The sequence below is a fragment of the Trichechus manatus genome, unplaced genomic scaffold (genome assembly GCF_000243295.1).
Source record: "Trichechus manatus latirostris isolate Lorelei unplaced genomic scaffold, TriManLat1.0 scaffold00062, whole genome shotgun sequence".
In the NCBI taxonomy this organism is placed as follows: domain Eukaryota; kingdom Metazoa; phylum Chordata; class Mammalia; order Sirenia; family Trichechidae; genus Trichechus; species Trichechus manatus.
Genome location: NW_004443998.1, coordinates 3,257,700 through 3,283,734, shown reverse-complemented (window position 1 = coordinate 3,283,734; position 26,035 = coordinate 3,257,700). Strand labels below are relative to the sequence as shown.

General features: G+C 42.2%; 1 protein-coding gene across 2 annotated transcripts in view; it reads right to left on the bottom strand.

Annotated features, from left to right (window-relative positions):
• Positions 1-26,035, bottom strand: part of VEPH1 (ventricular zone expressed PH domain containing 1) — a 250,983-nt gene that overhangs the window by 15,947 nt on the left and 209,001 nt on the right. For both annotated transcript variants that reach the window (XM_004379163.1, XM_004379164.1), the window contains one exon: positions 12,445-12,562. In XM_004379163.1, coding sequence (XP_004379220.1) covers positions 12,445-12,562 — 118 coding nt within the window. The remainder of the gene's footprint in view (positions 1-12,444; positions 12,563-26,035) is intronic.

The following is a 26,035-nucleotide window of genomic DNA, read 5'->3' as shown; positions in this document are numbered from 1 at the left end:
CCAAAAGGGAGACTGACGCTTCTGTTTTTGAATAACTTACCCATTTGTTCATCAGTACTACCATTTTAAAGTCAATTCAGTAATGGATTGGGCTGTGATTGGTAGGGTTTCCCTTGTTATCTGTGGTTTCTCCCTTTTTCTCCCAGACTTCCTGCACAGCAGACGACCACCTTCACATAACTACTATTCCTTGTACACCAGTTTCCATCCAGATCTGGAAATTATGCTGTGTGCTTTTCGGGTTATGCCATTTTTGTCATCTTTGCATTGTGCATGAAAAATTGGTATTTGAGATCGTCCTGAGTTTAATGTGTAATATTTGAATTCTTAGATATTCCTTGCCACTAGTTAAAGAGAGTTCAAAAGAAGGCATACTCCGGAAGAAAAAAAAAAAAAAAAAAAAAGCCATGCTGAAATACTTAGTTTTTAAGCAAGAACGGAGAAAAAGTATGTCTGTCTTTCTCCCCTTGAAATCATTGCTTCTGGGAATTATAGCGCCTATAAGGTCTATGGAGGAATTTCTTTGTATGTATGGAGAGTCTCAAGTTTACTTCCATTCCCTTCTCGGTTTTGCTGATTTGTGTGTGTGTGTGTGTGTGTGTGTGTGTGTGCCAGTTCTAATAAAGCCAACTATGATTACAGAAGAGATGCTTAAAGAGGGAAAGAAGCATTTTAAATGAGGGGTCAGAAAAGCCACATTTAGTAGACAGAGCGTCTGTAGTTCTTGAAATTACTGAGGATCATAATGAACGGCATGTTTCTTATGAGTATCCAGGCAGCGTTTTAGAGCCATATTTCTTTACTGGGAGTGATCAGATGAGAAGGCATAATCGGCATCAGTTTTGTAGCATCCTCCAAGACAGGGCCAAAACAGGACAGACAGACAGCAGCCCTTTGAAGACACTTCCACAGGTGACAGAGGGGCTCCTTTTTCCATTTTTGCACACTTGTCAGAATGCAGCACCCTTTCTAGGCTTCTCTGACCAACCACTGATCTACTGATCTGAAAAAGCCTCGGAGCTACTCTTCAGCACACAGATTTAAGAGCTCTGCTTCCTGGGCTATTCTAAGAGCCATCTGCATCAGATTTACCCACTGGCTTGTTAAAAGGTCCAGCCTGGGGCACTACTCCAGACATATGGAGTCAGAATTTTGGGGTGGAGTGAGGGATCCTGCATTTTAACAAGGTCCCCAGGAGATCCTTATGTAGACAGAAGGTCAAAAACTCCTAGAAAGTGGTCGGTATTCTTATGACAGATGATAGCAATAGGTTATATAATATACAAGATAGTAAAACTGTAAAACCAACAATAGGAAGAAAATTATGAACTTTCCATGACGTGATTAAAGAACAGAATGGCAGTGTAAGATCATTTTCACGTCCTTTGCTTCAGTCAATAGGATTACAGAAAAAAAATTCTTGGAATCAGTAAATAAGCCAATGAAATTTGGCTTATTTATTGTGTCATCAGTGAAACAAAAACCCCACGGGCATGTGCCAAGAAGGTAAAGCTGTTGACGGTTCTGAGCGGGAAGTGTGACCGCCTCTGTGCCCTCGCGGGGAGCTCATCAAGAAGAGTGGTCCAGACTTGCCCAGTCCTGACTGACAGAGACCGACTGGAAAAGATCAGGGAGGCTGGACATGACTGGAGACAATCGCTCAGTCCTAGGATGGAACTTTACTAAACGTTCCACACACATTTTCTGTGTTGGTCCCGCTTAGTCATGCGATTAATAGGATCTGCAGGGAGATATTACGACCACAGGACTTTCGGCAGGTTTAAATGTTGAGCGCGTTCCCACACCATCTGGGCACGAGGAGCTTGCCCTAGCTTGGGGAAAAACAGATCTGACATACCTGTGCCAGATCTGGGATAAGAAGGGTCAGCTTATTTGGGCCGTATAAATGGAGCACATTCTAGCCATCGTTTCACATGCCCATCCACTCCTGATGCTTTAGAACGTTCTCAAGTGCTGCCTGTAACGCCTTCACGAAGGTGTTGAACTTAAGCACCATCTGCTGTGGTTCAGCACGCCGCCTCAGTCCCTTTGGCAATGAGTGGAACTTCAACATTGCCCACGCTGGAAGCTTTACATGTAACATTCACACCACCACACTGTGTTTGATATGTATATTACGTACATATGCTATATCTACACAACCAAAAGCCAAACCTCCTACTGTCGAGTCGATTCCAACTCACAGTGACCCTGTAGGACAGAGGAGAACTGCCCCATGGGGTTTCCAAGGAGCAGCTGGTGGATTCAAACTGCTGACTTTTTGGTTAGCAGCCTGAGCTCTTAACCATTGTGCCACCAGGGCCCCATATACATACATATATATATATATATTAAAAATAACTCATATACTCTGTTAAATAAAATGATCTGTTTATCATTAATACTTCCACTAAGAGCTTGTTTAAGAAGAGACTATTATACAAAGAATACATTTGCCACGAAAGATACTTTGGAAATGTCATGGAAATACATACCTTTTTTCTCTTAAAATCCATCACTGTGACTTCATTAATTTTTTTTTCCCTCACCACTTCACAGAAAAGTTTTGCTACTCAAAATTTTCTGAGAAGATATCAACTTGGTCATTCATTTATTTGTTAAATATTTATTTAGCATCTATTTTGTGCTAGGGGCTGAGGATAGATGGGTGAGGACCTGCTTCATAGAGATTACTCATAAACTATTCGCTGGGGGAAACAGACATTAATCAAATCATCACACAACAAAAAGTAAGACTGCAGCTGTAACAAAATGTGATCGAGGAGAGAATTGAGGTGCTTTGAGGACATATAAAGTGGTATTCAGCATTTGTAGTGAGATCTTAGAAGGTCTCCCTGGAGCAGTGAACTTGAACTGTAAATGGGAGGTTAAGATCCACATTAACTAGGTAAAGAGGGGAGACAGGGCATTCTAGGCAGAAGAAACAGCATGTTCAAAGGCCCTGTGGCAGGAAGTGAGGTGAGCATGGGAAACTGAAAGAAGGTCCTTCCAGCCAGAACAGAGAGAGGGTAGAAGGCACATGGGGCAGATGAAGCTGGCGAGGCTGAGAAAGACTATTCCATGTGGGCCAGTGAAGGTCATGTTATAAAGGTTGATCTTTAAGAGCTATAGGAAGCTACTGTAAGGTTTTATACAGGGGGCGGCTTTGAGCTGTGCTTTGAAGAGATTACTCTGGCTGCAGTACGGGAGACAGACTGGAAGGGACCAGAATAGCTTAGGAGGCTACTGCCATTATTTTAGGTAAGAGGTGACAGTAGCTTGGACTAGAGTGATGGAGAGAGGTGGGCAGATTTGAGAGCCAGTAAGAAGGTAAATTCTACAACATTGTGTGATGAATTGGATGGGGTGAGAGAAAGGACAGCGAGCCTCTGGCTGGTGCAACAGAATAAGTGATGTTGTGTTTACAGAGATAGGGGATGCTGGAAGACGACCAGATGTTTTTGGGGGGCAAAGGAGGGACAATCATGAGTTTTGATGTAAATGAACTGAGTTTGAGGAGCCTTTGAGATAGCCAAGTTGGTGGGGGGAGATGTAAGCCTAGAGTTCAGAGGAGAGACCTGGACTGCAGCCACACATCTGGGAGTTGTCTTACGGATGTGGTTACTGAAGTTGAGAACCAGCAAAGACTGACCAGGGAGAGAGGTACAGTGAGGAGAAGAAAAGGTGCTCCAACAGTGAATAGTTGGGTGAAGGAAGATAAGCCTGGAAAGGAGGCTGAGAAGGAGTGTCCAGAGAAGAGAAAGACCAGAGGAATGCTGTGCCACAGACGCTAAAGGAGAGAGTACTTGAAAAGGAGGAATTGGTCAACAGTACTGAGTGCTGCTGAGAGGCATGCAGTGTGAGGAATGAGAAGTATCCAGTGCTCGGTGACTCGCAGATCATCAGTGACCACAGAGAGAGTGAATGGGGCTGGAGGCCAGATTAGAGGGCTTGACCTGTGAGCAGGAGGTGAGGGGGTGGGGAGAGTGAGCAAAACCAACTCCTGGCTTTCAAGAAGAGGTGAGAGATACAGCCGTGGCTGGAGGGAAAGCAGAGGTCAAGTCCCTTGAGTGTGTTTAACAGACAATGGGAGGATTCAGTTAGGAGAGAGAAGTTGAGTATAGAAGAGAAAAAGGATAATCTCTGTGGTGAGATTTTTGAGAAGGTGGGAGGGATGAGGTTCAAGGCAAAATATGACTACTCTATCAGATGGTTGATGATCTCTTTCTCAGTGGCTTCTAAAAGCACTAGTAGGTGTTTTAAATAGGTGACTTTAGGGCTGAAAAAATAATTTCTCTCCTAATATAATAGGTAGATAAAAGTGGACTGCCAGAAGAACGAACAAGTCTGTCTTGGAAGAAGTACAACCAGAATGCTCCTGAGAAGTGAGGATGACAAGACTTTGTCTCATGTACTTTGGACATGTTATCAGGAGGGACCAGTCCCTGGAGAAGGACATCATGCTTGGTAAAGTAGAGGGTCAGTGAAAAAGAGCAAGACCTCAACTAGGTGGATTGACACAGTGGCTGCAACAGCGGGGTCAAACACAGCAACGATTATGAGGATGGCGAACAACTGGGCAGTGTTTCCTTCTGTCGTGCATGCGGTCGCTATGAGTCGGAACCTACCTGACAGCACCTAACAACAACAACAACAACCGATAGATTATGATTACTCTGAAAAGTGATGACTAGAGCTTTTTAAAAATATATTCAGTGCTTTATTTTAAAAACCACATAAAAATTCTCTAAGTCAATATCATTTTTCAGTCCTCAAACTGTATAGTGGTAAGACATTGATGGACCCACTCCAATCCAGCCTGTCTTTCTGAAGAACTGTTCTCCTCCTCCACATACTGGTTTGATTCAGCTTGTTTTCCTATGGAAAAGGACACATTTCCATTCATGGTGGTTTGTTTGCAGATAACCATAGAGTGACTAAAAATTTTCTGCAAGCATAGGGTTTATCTTTTTTACCCTATATCCAGAAAGATTGCTGACCCAGTACAGAAAGGCAGAAGGATTAGGAACGTAATGCTGTTGGAGAGTGGGTAGTAACCGCTGAGGTTACCGATTGTAGCCTGTTTTCCACAGAGGTTCGTAAGAGATCAGTAAGTTTACACCAGGCCCTGTGTGTATGTGCACGCTGAAAAATTCTACTCTAATATTAAAATGGAATTTCCACCAGGTGTCGAAACCTTGTACACAGCAACATTTTCTTCTTACAAAAGCTTATTTTGCAAAAGGTGCTATTTCAAGGTTTCATTTTGTTAGTTCTTTTTTTTTTTTTTTTTAATGTGGAAAATGTACTAGGCTTTCCTTTCTTTTTTTTAAAGGTCCCTGGGTGGTGCAAATGGTTTGTGCTCGACTACTAACCTGAAGGTTGGCAGTTCAAACTCGTCAAGTGGTGCCACAGAAGAAAGGCCTGGTGATCTGCTTTCATAAAGATTTCAGCCAAGAAAACCTGATGAAGCAGCCCACTCTGTAACACGTGGTGTTGCCGTGAGTCAGAATCGACCCAATGGCAACTGGTTTTCTTTTTATAGTTAGATTTTAAAGGGGGCATTTCAAAATGCATTTTATTTTCTTTCACAGTCATCCTACAACCGAATCATCCATTTATCTGCCAGATACTTTTAAAAAACTACTCTGCATCAGGCACTGGGTGGGGCATACAGAGACGAATAATTCACAGTTCCTCCTCCTCTGTATAGTGGGGAGACCGACGGGCAACATGTTGTATGTAATACGGACGGAGGACAGAAATGACAGAGAAGAGAGGAGTGGATTCTGTTTGGGAACAGGAACAGGAATGTCCATGCCAGAGAAGCACAGAACAGAAAGATGAGAGAGGGGAAAGGAAAAAGATTTCAGCAGAATAAATTATCTGAGTCAATCGGTGTGTATTTGTTTTATTAATTCAAAGATATCTTGAACGAGAGGCTAGGGTTCAATTTTATCTAAAAAATACACACTCAGTAGTCACTAAAGGTCCATAAGGGTTTGCACTGTAACCCCTGCACCACCAGGGCTCCTGTTCAAGTGGTTTGCACTTGATTACTAATTGAAAGGTTGGCAGTTCAGACCTACCCAGTGGTACCTCAGAAGAAAGGCCTGGCGATCTGCTTCTCTAAAGATTACAGCCAAGAAAACCCTATGGAGCTCAGTTCTACTCTGTACCATATGGGGTCGCCATGATCTGCAGTCGACTTGACGGTCCATGGGTGTGTTTGTTTGGTTTTTGGTAACAGTACGTACACGTGAAGATGTGACATTCTCCTACTGTGAGCATTGCATGATTTTTAGGAAACTAACAACAATTTAGCACATAAGACTATGTTCTAGACCTTGTGGTAGGAGGGAAGGCATCATAAGACAAACCCAGCCATTGCATAAAGACAAAGTTGACTTTGTTTTGGTCATCTTCTGTGTGAAAGCTGACACAGAAATTAAATGGAAACATTTTGTATTAATGAGCTCATAAGGCTGGGCTGGTCCTCAGAGGTCATTTGGTCCCTTTGCATTGGCATCTGGAGTAGAAGGTCATCTAACCAGCACTAAGCGTGTCCAGCAGAAGATGCCACCATGATTAGACAGGCCCATAGAACAAAACAAGACTAAAGGGGTACACCAGCCCAGGGGCAAGGATGAGAAGGCAGGAGGGGACAGGAAAGCTGGTAACAGGGAACCCAAGGTCGAGGAGGGGAGAGCGTTGACACGTCGTGTGCTGGTAGCCAATGTCACAAAACAATATGTGTACTAATTGTTTAATGAGAAGCTAGTTTGTTCCATAAACCTTCATCTAAAGTACAATAATAAAAAAAAAATTATAAAACAAGATGCCACAGTGACTGTTACTGGTTGTTTCGACTGTCTGAAGAAAATCTTACGGAGAAAAAAACCAAACAGACCCATGGCTGTTGAGTTGATTCCGACTTATAGCAACCCTATAGGACAGAGAAGAACTGCCCCATAGGGTTTCAAAGGCTGTAAATCTTCACGGAAGCAGACTGCCACATCTTTCTCCTGCACAGTGGATGGTGGGTTCAAAACACCGACCTTTCAGTTAGCAGCCAAGTACTTTGACCACTGAGCCACCAGGGCTCTTTATAGAAAAGGCCTTTCTTATCCTGACATCATTTTGAAACCGTCTCTATTGGCCCCTGTGATGTAACAGACAGCCTGCTCTTGTAATACAAATATCTGAAATCAAGTTCTAAAGTGAAATCATGATGGAAGTTTGTCTGGAAAAAATTTCTTCCACTTTCTTTTAGAACCCCAAGAGGCCACCAACTGACAATCACATTCAAATTCTAAATATCAACAGAGTCCCGGGCAAAATGGGAGAAAAATGTAGAACAGAATTCAAATTCATGAAAAAAGACCAGACTTACTGGTCTGACAGAGACTGGAGGAACCCCTGAGACTATGGCCCGTGGACACCCTGCTCAGAACTGAAACCGTTTCAAAGCCTACTTTTCAGACAAAGATTACACAGGCCTATAACACAAAAAATAATACACGTGAGGAATGTGCTTCTTAGTTCAATCAAATATACGAGAACAAATGGGCAGCTCCTGCCCAAAAGCAGGATGAGAAGGCAGGAAGGGACAGGAACTGGTCGAATGGACACAGGGAACCCAGAGTGGCAAGGGGGAGTGTGCTGTCACATTGTGGGGATTGCAACCAATGTCACAAAACAATACGTGTATACATTTTTGAATGAGAAATTAATGTGAGCTGTAAACTTTCACCTAAAACACAATAAAATTTAAAAAAATTCTAAATATCTAGTGATGAAGAGCATAATCACGCTGGGAATTGCTGAGATTTATAGAGAAGGACATGGGTGCCCACACTGAGCCATCTCTGGCTGCTTTTTGTAGGGTGTAAGAAGAAAGGCACCCCACGTTTCTTGAGAAATAAGTGAAAGTTGCGACCTAGTTCCTCATCTTTCTTTTAGGAAATGTGACTCAATAGAAGCCAGATGTGTTCCAGAAGGGGCCAGCTGACTAAGCCTTACCGTTAAGTTCCAAGACACCAGGGGGTTTGATAAAGGGATTTGCTTGGTTTCCAGAAGTGAGTTGTGTTCCGTTTGATACACATGCTCAATCTCTATTCTCTCATTCTTGTGGAGTACTGGGCTCTGCAATAAACACCCCAGGGCCAGTCCCTGAGGAGTCTTGAGTAATATCAGTGACGTTCTAATCTTCTACTCTGTACTTAAAAAAATGGGAACTGAATCAGCAATCGGAGGCATTGGAAATAGCTTGTATTGCAATCATTTCCGCATGTAATGGTTCCGCACACGTTAACATGTCCAAGTCCCCGCTCGTCTTTAAATGGAGTAAGTTATAGGGGAGGTAGATCACTTCTGAAAAATCAGGCTTGCCTCTTGGTCTTTCTAGTATATTGTAACATGATGGATGGAATAACTGTCATTGGAATTTCCAACATTCTATATCTTCAACTTGAATTTGCTCTAGAGGCTGAAATTTCAGGTTCTGGAATCAGCCTGTCTGGATTCAAATTCTGGTTTCACCACTTGGTAGCTGTGTGACCTTGGGCAAATTACTTAACCCTTTCTGTGTCTCAGTTTCCTCATCTGTAAAATGGAGCCAATAATGGCATCTATGTCATAGAGTTGGTGTGTGGATTACATAAGAAAAATGCACGTAAGGCTTAGCACATAGTTACCATGATGAACGTTAGCAATTATAATCATTTAAGAACCTCTACACTATTCTGGAGCCCTGGTGGTGCAGTGGTTAAATGTTTGGCTGCTAATTAAAAGGTCGGCAGTTCAAATCCACCAGCTGCTCCTTGAAACTCTATGGGGCAGTTCTAATCTGTCCTATAGGGTTGCTATGAGTCGGAATCGACTAGACAGCAACGGGTTTGGTTTTTTTTTTGGGTTTGTATTATTCTAGGAGCCCTGATGGTGCAATGGTTTATTTTCCTCTGACTTCACCTGTACCCAATGGGATAAAAAATATTTTATTGATCACCAGATATTAAACTGTGATTTCTGTGTGTTGATGGGGGATTGGTGGAGAGAGAGAGAGATGAGACTTTTATCAACAAGTGCCGAGAACATGAGGAGGGGTTTTAAGGCGGTGATATAAGCGAGCTGATTTGCTGTCAGTTTCTGAAGGATTCCCACGGGAGTCCCTGGATGGTAGAAATGGTTAACACACTTGGCTGCTAACTGAAAGGCTGGAGGTTCAAGTCCACCCACAGGCACTGTGAAAGAAAGCCCTGGAGATTTACTTCTGAAAAAAACAGCCACTGAAAACCCTACGGGGCAGAGCTCTACTCTGACACACATGGGGTCGCCATGAGCTGGAGTCAGCTAGATGGCAATGGATGGTGATGGTTCCACACATCTAATTGAAATTGTCTACTTGCCTCATGTTTTCTTCTTCATTTATGGAGATGCCAGCCAGCATGTTGGAGAAAATACACGGGAATGCTGAATACTGGAGAGTAACCATTCTATCATTTGTCAGTCCCTTTGTAAAGAAATACCAAAAGAATTCCATTTCGTCAGCTTTTTGAACTACGTTACAATCTTCCTTCTTCACCTTCTTTGCGCACACCCTCCCCTGGGCTGACAGGGCGCCTGGACTCTGTGGGGGCTTTGGGGGAACCCAGACCAGTGAGAAGACTCAGGCTCAATCAGGCAGGTGCTAACACAGCACGGAACGGAGCCTCTGTTTTCCGTGTGCTGACTTCCCTCCAGGAGAAAACCAGCCCCAACGTCCAAACGCACAGGGTAAGGTACAGGGGTGTAGCTGATGTGGTTAACACACAGTTACAGCCTCAAGAACATCGTACTTCAATATTCAAGGCACATTTGACGTTATCATTTCTAAATCTTATCCATTCATACATTTATTCATTCACTCACTCAACAAGTATTTATTACGTGCTCAAAACGTATAAGGCAGTGTGTTAGACTTTTCCATATACGCCCCGTGGTCCTGAATGGATGGGAATCCCTTCATAGCACAGACACTGCACCCGATTCATCTTTCTACCCCAAGGCTCAGGCTGTAGGAGACGCTCAGCCAATGCAACAAACATGCTCAGCAGGAATGAAAAATGAGGCGGAATTACCACGTGAGCTGTGCGTGACTAATAACAGGACATTTACTCCTGTGCCTTGATTATCTTTAAACTCAGAATATAAGTAGAATGTGAATGCAAGTATTATCTCCTTGAATAATGTTCTTGGTAGCATTATGTTAGACCCGTTGCTTAGCTTATGTACATAACTCAAATGCTTATATAAAAGTAAGATGAGATCAACAATCTACATAAGCTTTTCCAGGAGTCAAGGGTTTTTGGTGAAAATAGCAGCTTACAATAGGATTTCTCTCAGCCTCGAATCCTCTTTCGTGTAGCAAAAGGAAATGAGCAAAGAAATCCAAACACGCTGAAGCTTTCAGGGCCAAACATTTTGATTCAATATGTTCTGCTATAAAATACTTGGCCTTGTTTGAATTTTTATGGCTGTATGTTCTCAGTCTATATTTAGCTGTGAGAAACACAAATAAGACAGAGTGAATGCGCAAGATGTCCTTTTCAAGTGCACGGCAGTGAATTTGAGAACTCATACAGTAAAGGAATACTTTGTGTTTTGAACTTTCAGCCCTTTCTCTGAGGCCTCCCTCGGCCAGACACCATGAAACATTTACTGACCAAAGGACTCCACTTACTTGGAGTGAAGACCCTGAAGGCCCTCTCAGAGCACCTTAGATAAGCACCTTATTTGTTATGCTCTCAAATAAAGCTTCTTTAATGCTCTGCCATTTTTTACAGGAGAAATAAGATGTGATTAGAAAGTCTTACAATGAAGACATTCAATTCCCCAGTTCCTTATTTGCTTAAATTAACTTTGTAAAAATTGGGGTGTTCACTCTGTTATCAGCTCCTCCCAGACTCTGTAATCAGCCAACAATCTGTGCCTCGCAAAGGCTGGTGTCCTGGAATGCCAGCTTCTTCAACCCAGACAGTTCCCTTTTCTGCAGGGTAATACATTTTAATTGGTATCTCTCTACGAACCCCTCGCATCTCCATCTGGCCATGTAAACACACTTTTTTGATTCAGCCTCAACATCTTGGCAGTTAACGAGAGTACAGACCTGCCACAATGGATATTCTTGAAGATGCACACAGTCCCAAAATTAAAAGAATGGGTACAGGTGGTGCAATGAATGGATTTCTCAAGATGGCTCATCCACAGAGTGGCTTTGTGTTCAGGGGTTTTAACACTGCTCCCTTGGTCTAAACCGCAGGTCCTGAGCAGCATCAGCACCGAGAACCCTGCGTCCTCTTAGAGGCAAATCAGTGATTAAATGTTTTGTTTCCAAGGACAGCATAACTTTTTGAACATAGGCTAATTATCCACCTATTTCCACTGGTCAGATTTAGGCCAGGTCTCTGGGTGGTGTAAACGGTTTGTGGTTGACTACTAACCTGAAGTTTGGCTGTTCGAACTCACCCAGTGACTCTGGAAGAAAGGCCTGGAGATCTGTTTCTGTAAAGATTACAGCCAAGAAAACCCTATGGAGCAGTTTTACTCTGTTAACACACGGGGCCACCGTGAATTGGGATCGACTCAACTTGATGGCAATGGGTTTTGTCATCAGGAGGCCAAATGGTGAAACAGTTAAGAGCGTGGGCTCTGGGGTCAGCCTGGGTTCAAATCCTGCTGCTGTTACTACCTGTGTGACACTGGGCAGTTACCAAACCTCTCTGTGTCTCTGCTTCCCCATCAGTAAAACAGACATGAGATTAGCATTTACCTGTTGAGGTTATTGTGAGGATTAAATGAGATAAAGTAGCTGACATGATTAGCACAGGGCTTGGCTCATTTTTGCTAAAAATTATTATTTTTAGGCAAAGTCAGTAGACCAGATTTCCTTGGGCCACGGAAAGGAAGGGGAAGGACGAGCCAGCTTTGGGGTTATTCCTCAAAGGATTCCTTACTCTTTAAATGGTTTGCTCGTACACAGTCCAATCATCAGGAAAAATCATAAGGGGCGTCTGAGATGACACGGTACATGACACGTGGTCTCATTCCTCTGAGACTCTGGAGTATACCTTAACAGAATGCTTGCTTTTTTTCAGATCCTCAGGCCATTTAGGTTGAAATGAAGAACGCTTTCAGGGCACAATGACCAATATTGCTTTCTTGGTAGCCACATACATGTAATGCGTTGTGTCTTTTGCTCATTTCACACCCTCTGTTTTCTTTCCCTAGGACATCTTATTCTCAGTACCACTGGGACGAAACATCATTCTCAGTATAAAAGAGAGGAGATCGGGTACACCTTGGGATGTTTATGCAAGGGCAAAGGCAACCAGAACAGCGGGCTTCCTGGGTTCCTGGAAAGCCAAGGGTCACAAACCATTCTCAGCAGCAAATCAGGCCTCTCACCAGCTGCCTTTTCCGGGTTGTTGCACATGAAGCACTGCCACGCTCCTGCCTCTTCGCTGAAGCCAAACACGTCGAAGAACCTCACTTCCTCCAGATGGAGCTGTACCTGGTCCAGATCCTGTGTCGGGAACACAAGACACAAAAAACGTAAGCTGATCTGCCTCCTCCACAGCAGTGTGAGACTAGAGAGAAGGGAGTGGAATCAGTACGACCAGTGCTCAACCTCAGAGCTCAGGATGCTAACCAAACGGTTGGGAGTTCGAATCCACCAGCTGCTCCTTGGAAACCCTACTAGGCAGTTCTACTCTGTCCTATAGGATCGTTATAAGTCAGAACCAACTTGCTGACAATGGGTTTAATACTCAATCTCAGTGCTAAGAACATGAGGAAACACTGAGAAAACCCCTCTTGGAGAACCTTGGAAAAGAAGGATCACCTCAAACTCTTCCATGGAGGTTGGAGGACTCTTGAATCCATAGGGAATGAACTTGGGCTTCAGGGCTGGATGTCATGGGTGTGGAGTAAGGAGTCAGAGCCTGAGGTGGCCTAGAACTTCCTTACCTCCAAGTGGCAACATGGCTGAAGGGGATGCTGCTGGGGGGCCTGTCTTTCATTTCTACTTTACGTAAAATTTGAAATCAACTATCTATATCAAAAATGTTATTATTTTTGGTAGGTTGGCTTTGCAGGGGGCTAATGGAAAATATGGGTGAGGGCTTAATCCCTTACCCCTTGTCTCCAGCCCTTTAGTCTTATGCTTTATCTTAAAAATATATACAAATTTTGCATCCTATTCCATAATATGGCTATATTGGTTTTAATGGAAAATAATGTCTTAAATTACTTATCAGTAAATTAATTAATTTCTTTCCCCTCCAAATGGTTAAGTAGAATTGACACACCAAGAAGACGGCCGGGTTTTATGTGCCCTGTGGCATCCTGCCAATGTCCTCCTGTTTAAGAGGCAGAGGAGAGAGGTTCCATTATACTGTAAATGGAGAGAAAACTATTAGGTTAACCAAATTAAACAGCTTTATTGTCCTCCTGAGGCTTTTCTATTATGTTAATGACTTGTATCCTGTGTTACAGGGTAGGCAGAACTACACACGCAAAAGGTTGCTTTCCTGAAAGGGTTTAACATCCTTGCGAGCCCTGCATGTAGGTAGCTGACTTCTGTATTGGTCCTCTGTTGACCTGTGACTTTTTTCTTATCCTCTTGCCCACACCCCCTTATTGTCTGTCTGTAGTAACAGCTCTTAATATTCCTAAGAGCTGAGGAACACGGGCACTGCTTCCATTGTTTATTGTTGCTGTTATTGTTAGGTGCCCTTAAGTTGGTTCCAGCTCACAGCGACCCTACATACAACAGAATGAAACCCTGCCGGGTCCTGGTCATCCTCACAATCATTGCTGTGTTTGAGCCCATTGTTACAGCCACCTTGTCAATCCATCTCGTTGAGGGTCCTCTTCTTTTTCGCTGACCCTCTGCTTTACCAACCATGATGTCCTTTTGCAGGGACTGGTCCTTCCTGATAACATGTCCAAAGTAAGCAAGATGAAGTCTCACTACCCTCGTTTCTGAGGAGCATTCCGGCTGTACTTCTTCCAAAACAGATCTGTTCCTTCTTTTGGCAGTCCATGGTATATTCAATATTCTTTGCCAACACCATAATTCAAAGGCACCAATTCTTCTTCGGTCTTCTTCTTTATTCATTGTGCAGCTTTCGCATACATGTGAGGTGACTGAAAATACCATAGCTTGGGTAAGGTGCACCTTAGTCCTCAAAGTGACATCTTTGCTTTTTAACCATTAAAGATGTTTTTTTGCGGCAGTTTTGCTCAATGCAATGCATCCTTTGATTTCTTGACTGCTGCTTCCATGGGTGTTGATTGTGGATCCAAGTAAAACGAAATCCTTGACAACCTCAAAATTTTCTCCGTTTATCATGATGTTGCTTATTGGTCCAGTTGTGAAGATTTTTGTTTTCTTTATGCTGAGGTTGAATCCAGACTGAAGGCTGTAGTCTTTGATCTTCATCAGTAAGTGCTTCAGGTCCTCTTCACTTCAAGCAAGCAAGGTTGTGTCATCTGCATAATTCAGGTTGTTAATGAGTCTTCCTCCAATCCTGATGGCTCATTCTTCTTCATATAGTCCAGCTTCTCGGATTATTTGCTCAGCATACAGACTGAATAAGTATGGTGAAAGGATACAACCCTGACATACACCGTTTATGATTTTAACCATATAGTGTCCCCTTGTTCTGTTCGAACAACTGTCTCTTGTTCTATGCACGTTTCACATGAGCAGAACTAAGCGGTCTGGAATTCCCATTCTTTACAACGTAATCCATAATCTGTGATGATTCACACAGCTGAATGCCTTTGCATAATTTAAAATGAGTCTAAAATAAAGAATGGTCAAATGGCTACCCAGATCCTACCCCAAAGTTCCTGTTTCCCAGGTCTGCATTTTTTTTGGCAGAGGTGAGAAGCATGGTGGACTAAAAGCTCAATGAGAGCAGAAGCATGCCTACTTTGTTCACAGTTGTATCCCAGAGCCTAATTCGGCATCAGCAATGGATTAGCACCATTGGTTTGCAGGCCCAGCACAAAGTCTAAAGTTTTACAGTGAACTATCTGGAAGATATTATGAAAATTTAGAGGGAATTCTTTTTAGAGAACATTTTCACTTGCTGGAACGTAAGCACCGTGAGGCCAGGACGGTTACCTGTTGTAACCTTAGTGCCTAACGGTGTCCGATACGCGAGCAAGCATTAAGTAAATATTTGTGGAATAATGAAAGGTATACACTGGGACTAGAAATGGACGCTCTTTAGCATACTTCATGAAGACTCTTAGGGCTCGCGTTCTGGGATTGGAAAATTTGGAGGCTCAGCACACTGAATACAGCATTTTGAGTTGTTAACATTTAATACCATGTTACAGGCATTCCACTAGGCACTGTGTATACAGGAATGCTGTTTTAGCAAAAGTGATTTAGAAAGTGTTCAGTGGGAAAAAAAGAGACTGTCTTTTTTTAAAAACCATGTTCCCCAAGATAAAGACTGAAGAAGCACCTGGGAGTTTTGCAGGTTTCGAAGGATGAAATCCATATCAAAATTTATGGGGACAAAAAGCAGATGTTCATAAATACCAGTTTCAAAACTGCCAAGTCTCTGAAGTCTGTCCTTGGTCATTGGCACGCCAAACACTTCTTTATTTCCCACACAAGGATCAACTTTTATTCACCACGAACACTACTAGCAAACAAAGTACCTAAGATAATATTTCGGGGTTCCTTTATTTTTTTCTGTTCTGAGACCATAAATCTCCCAGGGTGTTGCCCATAATTCACATTTGTCTTGGCAAAAAGTTGCTTACAAAGTTTAAGACAGATGGTAAGCTATATCCCAGTGTTCAAGTTTTGAAGTCAAAGCAGGCTCACCTCTTGAGAGGATTTAGGGGTTGTGCAGAGGGCAAAGGGAGCTGAATGCAGAAAATAGACAGCAGTGCGATGAAGCGTTAAAGTTGGTAAGAAAAGTCAACTCTGAGTAGAGAGACAGGTGAAACATGTAGTTCCAAATATTGGGGCGAAATCAAAGCAAAATAAATCACAAAACAAGCAAATACAAACCAACAATCTCTGATACTTAAATGTTTGGAATGGGTGACCTCTTAGATGTGCTTGAGGTCATTCTTTCTCTCTCCTGCTGATCTTCTTTTCTTTACCCTCTGGAGTCCTGCAGATTCCCCAGGCTTTGCCCAAGAATTACTGTGCAGTTTTTATTTTTTTTAAGACAAGAGAATTAAACCAATTTGTTTAGAGAATTACAAACTTTCTTTAAGACAACTAGACACTAGAATAAATCAAGAAAATCATTCAGATCTAACTCTAAGTGGAGTCACTCCCTGCTGTTTTTCAGTTTCAGTGGGATAGTGGTAGATAGACCCTAGGGTAACCTTCCAGTAATTCCCACCTCTTGGTGTTTACCCCTTTGTATAATTCCCTCTCTCTGAGTGGGGGAGGAACCTGTGGCTTGCTTCTAACCAAGAATATGGCAAAGGTCATGGATGTCAACCCTATGATCATGTTACTAAACACACACACCATAGCAGACCCGTCTTGCTAGCAGATGCATAGACAGACTCTCCTGCTGGGCTTGAACTAGCACACTGCCATGTTGTGAACTATCTGTGGAGAATGTCATGTGGCAGGAAACCACGGGCAGCCTCTAGGACTTGAAGGCCGGCTGCAACTGGCAGTCCGTGAGAAACCAAGGCCCTCAGTCCTACAGCCTCAAAGAAGTTATAGCTGTCAACAACCTGAGAAAGTGTGGAAATAGACCCTCCCCATTTGAACCTCAGATGAGAACACAGCCCAGCCAACACCTTGACTGCAGCCTTGTGAGACCCTCAGCAGAGGACCCAGCTAAGCTGTGCTGCACTCCTGACCTGTTGAAACTGTGAGATAACAAGTGTGCATTGCTTTATGCTGCTAAATCAGTGGTAACTTGTTACACAGTACTGGACACTAGTAGAGAGATTGTGCCATGAAGAGAAAGAGAAGGTGACATCCTGTTGGCCAGTTCTCTGAAAAGGATGATTCTACTTAACGCAGTCACATTCTCCCAATCCCACTCCAAATCAAGCCTCAATAAACCTCTAGGAATATTGAAGTTCAAGTTATACCTATTGACTTAAAAAAAAAAAAAAAGATACGTACTCACAGCAAACATGCACAAGGAAAGGATTTTCTGACAAGCATCATCTAAATCAAAAAGGATAAAAGTCACTGGATGGGAAATGGTCTTTTAAAACAGTTCATTAAATGAATGTTTCTGTAGTTCTTAGGACAAAATCATTAACGAGAATAGGAATTTGGAAAACTATATAAAAAGTCTTTTGCAAAGCCTCTTTGGGGAAAAATCAGCCAAGCAGCGTGGATATTTACAACATTGTTGATAAATGCCAGTATGAGTCAACGCAATGGATTTTATAAAAGTGCTAAGTGGCCTCTGGATCTTATAACGTCGTCCATGTACTGCGAGAAGTTCCCGTGAAGTAATTTTCCAGAAATCAGTGAAAGCATGTACATCTGGAAGAACTTTGGGTTCTGGCACATTTAAATTCTGTTCTAACGCTATTTGTGATACAAAGCACAGGGTTGCCTCATGTACTGTGTGTGCCTATGGGTAACGGAAACAGCTCTAGGCACATATTTCAAGTATGTTTTAAGAAATGCAAACAAGGTTTTTTTTTTTTTTTTTTTGTAACAATCCCCAATATTTTCACATCATAGTAAGAACTTTATGTCTTTATGGTGTTATTACTAGCTCACATACTCTGCCTATGTGGAATTCAGGGTGTGAAATAACTTACTGAGGAGAGAAAAATTGACAATTTATATCATCCTATATCACATAGGCAGGGTGTCTTGTAACAATCACTGTATATTGGATGAGTAAAGTAGCAAAAGAGATTTTAAAGAACATCTATAATTTTTTTATATTTTTCAGTTTCTGAAAAATATTACTATTGATTTCAATTCATAGCACCTACTATATATCAGGAACCAGGGATAAAGAGGTGGAGGATACACAATCCCTGTCACCCAAGAAAGTGAGAAGGTAATTCATTGGGTCTACAGTATTCCTCACAGAGAGAAACTAGAATATCTCTTAATTTGTGTGTGTGTGGTCATGATTGTTATTGAGCTTCTTCTGGTGTGACGCTTTTGGCCCTCGACTGGATTGAAGCTCCTTAGCAAGAAGACTGACTTCTGTATTATTCTGTAGCTTCTGAAAATACTTAGTAAACACTTTGCCTGTGATGGATGTTCAGTGAGTATTCAAAAACATTTACTAACTGAGGCACAGAGATCTTACCTAGAATATATTTAGGCTTTCAGTTTTCATGTCTATTCAAACTGTGACCATTGAGTCTTTTTAGAGTACGTTTATTTTTAAAACTATACCCACATCTGCATGAGTATTATAGGAATTCATTAATTTTATTGAATAAAGACTTTAGAATAAAATGCCAATGATAGAAGGATACTTGTCTGAATCCATCAATATAGCCTGTTGATCGCTTGTTGTCAAGACCCTCAGCTTTTCCAGATCACCAGTTCTCAGGAAGGGTTGGCATCAAGAATCCCCAGGGAATTTGTTACAAACATCAGATATAGGTCCTATCCCTGGAAGCCTAACCCAGGAAGTCTGCGGTGGGGCTGGGAATCTGCATTTCTAAATACACCGCCAAGTGATTCTGGTGTGAACTGACTGGGCTAAAACACAGGAGATCAATCCTATACCCTTGGACTGGGTGTAGGGGTAGCTCATCTGTGTCCATTAATTGGCATTTAACAAATTTTTCCATTACATCCTCCTGTGCATATGCTCAGGAGCCCTGGTGGTGCGGTGGTTAAAGCGCTCGGCTGTAAACCAAAAGGTTGGCAGTTCAAACCCACCAACCGCTCCATGGGAGAAAGATGTGTCAGTCTGCGTCCGTAAAGATTTACAGCCTTGGAAATCCTATGGGGTACCTCTACTCTGTCCAGTAGGGTTGCTGTGAATCGGAATTGACGCGACAGCGATGGGTTTGGGTACATATGCTCATACTTTTCCACAGCAGTTTCGGTACACATGACAAAATACATAGTCCAGTCCCAAGAGCATAAACTCCACTCTTGAAAATTAGAGATAAGTTACTATTCCATATTGGGCAGTATGGAAGGAAGAGGATGAGGAAAATTGAACTTAGCCTATTTTGAAACTTGGCAGAAGGCTGAGGTGTGTGTGGACGGAGGAGGGTCACAGGTGGGAGACGGACTCTAAGCAGAGACACTGAGAGTGCCGACCTGGAAAAACACAGTGTGTCTCAGTTTTCAACATGGATGTTGAAACAGTGCTATGTTCTGTTGTCTCTTGTTTGATTCATTTCAGAGAAAAGGTATTTCATTTAAGAACAAATATGATAGAATACATGATTTCATTCAAAAGCCAAATATTCACACTCACGTAACAATAATGAGAAACTAATCTGACTACAGAAGGTTGGCAGTAAACGTGGGAGGAGTTTAAATAGAGCAGTTTACGGAAAAGCTAACATAAGCACATGGACTGAGTAGAAAGTAAAGGTGACAAATAGAGTGAAGCCACGTAACAAGCTTTATAAATGTTTGATAAAACCCTAATTAATCTCTTTACATATCCTATTCTTTTTCTACATTTCAGCCGCTTAAGACCAACAAGATATTTTTACTGGGGTGGAAGCAAGAGCAAAAGACTACTGATGTTCAAAATGTCAAGGAAACTCCCTTCTTTCTGCAGTGGCATGAAATGTAACCACCGGCGCTGCCAGCAGTGAAAGCCAGCATTTACATGTTCTTTCACACTGGAAAGCAAAGAATTGCACTAACTTTTCTTTTGCTAATTGGTTTCTCCTGTGGTATTACACCACAGAGGGTGCCACCATGGAAAGAACTCTTTCTTTCTTTTTTCTTTTGGAAGTCAAGTGATGAGGTAATCACCCTCCTCAGGCACATAGGTTATTACTGTTTGGGAACAAGGCCCATCTCTTGCTCTCTTTATTTTTCCCGCTTTATTCTAGGTCCCGCTCGCATTCCCAGACTGGGCCTCTCACTTCTGTTCTATGTAAGTGCTCACTCTTTGGGGTCTGATGTATGTCTTTGAATAGATATGTATTCTTGATAAATATGGAGCAACGCTTAGTGTATTTTTCATTTTTGCAAATAATGTTACGCCATAGACCTCATTCTGCTTCTTTTGCTTCACTCATGACCTCTGCGTGGCGTTGTATGTGTATTGCGTTTGCAGCCTCTCCTGCTGCAATACAATTTCACAGAGTGCATCCACAGCATTTCTCTAACCCTTGCCCCAGTGATGGACCCCAAGGTCCCTCCACATCTGCTCGTACATAAACCACGCAACAATGACTATCTTCATACATGTCCGCTCATGGATGTGGGCAACTGTTCTTTGGGCTAATCACTCAGGTGTGGGATTTTTCTGGGCCATAGGTTATGTGTGGAAATGAAGAGAAAATATTTTTATGTTTATGCACAGTTAGGGTTTTCTGGGTACATTTTACGGACACCTGGGACCCAGGCTGAAAAGAGTAAGCTGCGTTGTTGTTGTTAGGTGCCATCCAGTCAGTTCTGACTCACAGCGACCCCGTGTACCACAGAATGAAACACTGCCGGGTCCTGCGCCATCCTCACAATCACCGCTATGTCTGAGCCCATTGTTGCAGCCACTGTGTCAGTCCATCTTGTTGAGGGTCTTCCTCTTTTTCACTGACCCTTTACTTTATCAAGCATGCTGTCCTTCTCCAGGGCCTGGTTCCTCCTGAAAACACACCGTAGAAGTTAATAAATGACTAATTAGAAAGTGAGAGAGCAGCTGGAGAGATGTACCTCCCTGGGGAGGTACAGCTGTCCCTCCCCTAATTTCAGGATCCCTTGCCTACAGTACAGGTATGTGTTTACGTTGTAAGGGAGAACGAGACCCAGGATCATGGAGACATCTCTGGGTTGTCAAGGTAGAGCTATTAGTCTTATCTTCCATTCTAAAGGGTAAAAGTAAGAACCAGAATCCTTCCCAAGGAGTAAAGATTTCTCCCTCCTCCCTTTAGTTGTCTCTCCCCTACAGAAAGACCTAGATTCACGTTTTCGGGGTTCCTCGCCTGCAGTGCAGACCCCAGTACATGCAGGATGACATCTAGTCCTCATCGTGTTGCCCCAGGGCTGAGAACAGGCAAAACAGAGCTCATGTGGTTATTTGCTGTAGGTAAATAGCAATATGCTCTGCTCTAGAAACCTCGTGTTTATATGAGATATTAAAAACTTAACAGTACACACACTAGGTTCTGCCAAATTGCCTTCCAGAATGGCTGGCCAGTTCACACTCCTACCAGCAGAGCATGAGGATTTCCTTTTTCCACACCAGCTGCTCTGGAAGAATACCATCCAATGACCCTTTCTCATGTCTGAAATAGGCCATGCTTTTTGGTAACATACTGCTCTGATTGCATCAGAGGCTTGCAACAGTCTCCAGTGACTTCTTAAACCATGGCTTCTTAAACCACAGGAGAAACTAACCACATATCTGTGGGAGACATGGTGTTTTTCTCTGTCTCCACTGCCTTTTGCTGGTGAGAAATATCCCCGGTTCTGGGGATCAGAATACTCTTTATCAGTACCACCTCCTCACCCACTGCCGTCAAGTCAATTCCAACTCATAACGACCCCATAGGTTTTCCAAGGCTGTAAATCTCTACGGAAGGAGACTGCCACGTCTTTGTCCCACAGAGCGACTGGTGGTTTCAAACCGCGGATCTTTCAGTTAGCAGTCCATTGCTTTATATCATTTTAATACACAAACGCATGTCAATATTTGGTCAGGGTCTAGTTTTATTATAAGAACTATCGTTTTGCTGATGTGTTACTGCCGGCAGCAGCTACAGAGTGGATAAAACTGACTCTCTCATGGACCTGGGGAGAAGGCTTTACTTTCCGTGTTGTTGGAATTTCAAATGTGTCCCTTTCGTACTTCAACAGATAGACACAGTGCTAAGCACTGGTGAAGCGATCATGATCAAGGCAGACGTGGAAAGTAAGTTGAACTACCTCTCAGCAGAGAAATGGATAAAATAAACTATGGTCTATTTATACAATGGAAAAATTCATAGATGCTAAAATGAACGAGCCAGCTCTACGTGTATGAACATAGAGATGTATTTTTAAAATGTAACATTAAGTATAGAAAGTATATTGCAAAAGACATGCGATATGAAAACTTTAGGTAAAAATTTTAAACAACAGTAGTACAAAAACATCCCTGGTAATAATACATGTCAACCTCAGGAGAGTGTTTGTAACAGTTTCTTTTTTAAAACGGAGATATTTGAAGCAAATATGGAAGAAACGTGAACATCTCTTCTGTCTCGAGGTCGTAATGGGTACCGTATTTCTTATGTTTCTGTGTTTATGTGCTATTTCATGATTCAGTGAAAATAAAAGTGAGGCAGAGAGCACAGCTCAGGGAAGCAGAGAGCCAGGCGGGGGCTAGACGGGGAGGAAGACGTCTTCTGCGTTGTGGGGGGCTTCCTCGGTGCCCCGCGAGCCCCCCCGGAGGAGTCTCCTTGTTTTGCCTTATTTGGTTTTCGTGGTGAAATTCGCCAAAGGACCATCTCTTTCTCCTTACGTTTGTGCTTATTCTTGTCAGAAGACTCCATATTAAGGCTTCTTTTAATCTAGCTCTTCAAATCGGGAAACAGAGATAGCATGAAACACAAGCTTTGAAATATGATGTGTTGGTTTGTGTGTGTGTGTGCTTTAGATGAAGGTATACAGAGCAAACTAGCTTCTCATTAAACAATTAATACACATATTGTTTTATGACATTGGTTGCCAACCCCAGGATATGTCAACACTCTCCCTTCTCAACCTTGGGTTCCCTATGACCAGCTTTCCTGTTCCCTCCTGCCTTCTCGTCCTTGTCCCAGGCCTGGTGTGCCCATTTAGTCTTGTTTTGTTTTATGGGCCTGTCTAATCTTTGGCTGAAGGGTGAACCTCAGGAGTGGCTTCTGTACTGAGTTAAAAGGGCATCCAGGGAATATGTTGTATTGTTTTGTTTCCTAAAACAAAACAAACCTAAAACATGCAGACACCAAGTTCTTTCATAGAGGAATGTTATAGAACATGTTAACTGATTCTCAGAAATAAGGCTTTTTTCTGCAAAGTAGTATAGTATAAAGAACAGTTTTGGGAGCCAGAAGACCTAGATTTGAGGCCTGCCTCCATCATTCACTAGCAGTTCTTGGGAAAACATTTTAATTTCTTTGTGCTTCCAACGTGCTCATCACTCTGTAGAATGATTGGGATCCCTAAACTGCCCACTTCAGAAAGTTGTTGCCATAAATCAGTTTACGGATAATAACTCTGCTTTGTAAACTGCAGAGAAATAATAAAAAGTAGCAATAATGATAATGACGTTGATTTGAATAAAGCAAGACAAGAAGCTTCTTTTTATACATCTAAAATAGTTTCTTTGTCTCTTAGCTTGATAAATCTATGTAAATGAAATGAATGTCTTCTTTAAGAAGCACTGATGTTAGGCGCCTAAGAAACGTATTTAGTTTTCTAAAAGCAAACAACATACTTATCTGTCTGTTTTTGTTAGTTTGTTGTCCAACCTAGGAGAAGTGGACGTAATGAGATGCAAACATAGAAAGATGGAATGCAATGTGAATATCTGAAAGGGGAATAATGACATGTGCATGTTTGATGGGGACCTAATGAGAGGTATCAATAGAAGTACACACAGAAATGCACGGATAATGGAGTAACGAGATGCATAAATGGATGGGCGTAAGGATAAAGGCATTTAGGAGGGGTGTAATGTGATTTATAAATGGAAGCATTACTTTGTGGGGAGGAAAGGGCAGGTTGTAATAAGCAGCAGAGAGAAAGAATGCAGCGCTATGCGTGAGTGGAGGAGTTAATGGCATGTGCATGGTGAGGAGGTAATGAGATAAAAATGGAATGGCCTAATGAGGTTCACAGATGGAAGGGGGTAATGAGCTGTGTAGAAAGGAGGGAAAAACGACAAGCATAAAAGGAAGGATTTAATACTGTGAATAAAGAAATGGGCATAAAAAGATGCAGGGACTGAAAGGAGAAGCAGAAAAAAGGACATTGGGGAAGGGATGGGAAATAACAAGGTGGGCGAATGGAGCACTCTAACGAGATGCTGAAATCAAAGGGTGCAACATGGTGCGCCCATTTAGGGAATAACTAGACACACACAGAGGAGAACAATGAGGTGCCCAGGTCCTGGTCAGATACAGACCACAGCATCCAGCTCTTACCATGGAGGCAAAAACTGGAAAAGACTCGGAGCAGAGTCACAGAGATCTCTAAATCGATATAAAGCCAGAAAAGAGAAGACTGAAGAGGTGATTTAATCACAGCCTTGACTTTTATGAAGCAGTTGTTTTATAGTTTTACCGTTGCTGTTTATGGGGCTGTTACTCTTTGCCAAGTACTCTTCTGGGTGTTTAACTAAACACAGCACCTCATTTTGCCTTCCTAGCAACCCTGTGAGGGAGGTGGATTTGCGCTTAGTTCGTAGATAAGGAAATTGGGGTGCAGTGAGGCTAACTGACTTGCCTAGGTTCCCAGAGCAAATCTGGTGGAGGGTGTGACTCAGCCAAGCCAGAACTTCCACTGTGCTTTCCTTTCTTCCTGTGTTTCCCTCAGAATCACCAGGATCCCTTGTCAAAGATGGAGATTCCCAAGCCCACTCCCAACTGCTAGATCCAGAGAGGCCCCAGGAATTTCCATTAAAAAAAACTGTAATACAATATACATAACATACAAATAACTATATTAACCATTTTTGAGTGTACATCAGCAGCATCAAGTACATTCACAATGTTGTGTGACTATCACTACTATTTCCAGATCATTTTTATGAGCCCAAACAGAAACTCCATACCTGTTAAACAATAACTTCCCCTACCCCTATCACCTGGTAACCTCTATTTTATTTTCTGTCTATAAATTTGCCAATTTTAGGCACCTCATATAAATGGAATCATACAATCTTTGTCCTCTTTTCAATAAATGGTGCTGGGAAAACTAGATTTCAATATCTATATACAAAAAGAATGAAGTTGGACCCTTACCTTATACCATATACAAAAATCAGCTCAAAATGGACCAAAGATCTAAATTTAAGGCAAAAACTATAAAACTCTTGGAAGAAAAAATAGAGGAAATCCTTCATGACCCTGAATGTAGCAATGAATTCTTAAACATGATGCTAAAAGCAAAGGTGATGATAGAAAAAATAGATAAATTGGACTTTATCAAAATTAAACACTTTTGTGCATCAAAGGACACTATCAGGAGAACGAAAAGACAACACACAGAATGGGAGAAAATTTTTGGTAAGCATATATCTGATGAGGGATTAATATTCAGAATATATAAAGAAGTCGTACAACTCAACAATAACAAAAACAAACAATTAAAAAATCGGCAAAGGGTTTGAGAAGACATTTTTCCAAAGGCGATATACAAATGGAAAATAAGCATATGAAAAGATGTTTCACATCATTGTCATTAAGAATGTGCAAATCAAAACCACAATGAGATACCACTTCACCCCTACTTGTTATTGTTGTTAGTTACCATCTAGCCGGTTCTGACTCACGGCGACCTTATGGATAACACAACAAAATGTTGCCTAGTCCTGTGTCCTCTTCATGCTCACTGGTGTGTTACAGTCCATTGTTGTGAATACTGTGTCAGTAAAAAACCAAAAAAACCACAGTTCTGGCAAGATGGCGTTCTAGGCAGAAGCACCATGCCGTCCCTCCACAGCAAAGATCCGAAAAACTAAGCCGAACAGAGAACACAACAATCCTGAAACCCTAAAACATCAAATGAAGAGATAAAGAACTCAGCCAAGCACCAAACGGAGTGAGAAAACTGACAGAGAACGGAGAGCGAGGAGAGATTCATGCAGAGGTCCCCTACCAGCTAACGCAGCGTGGATCCGCC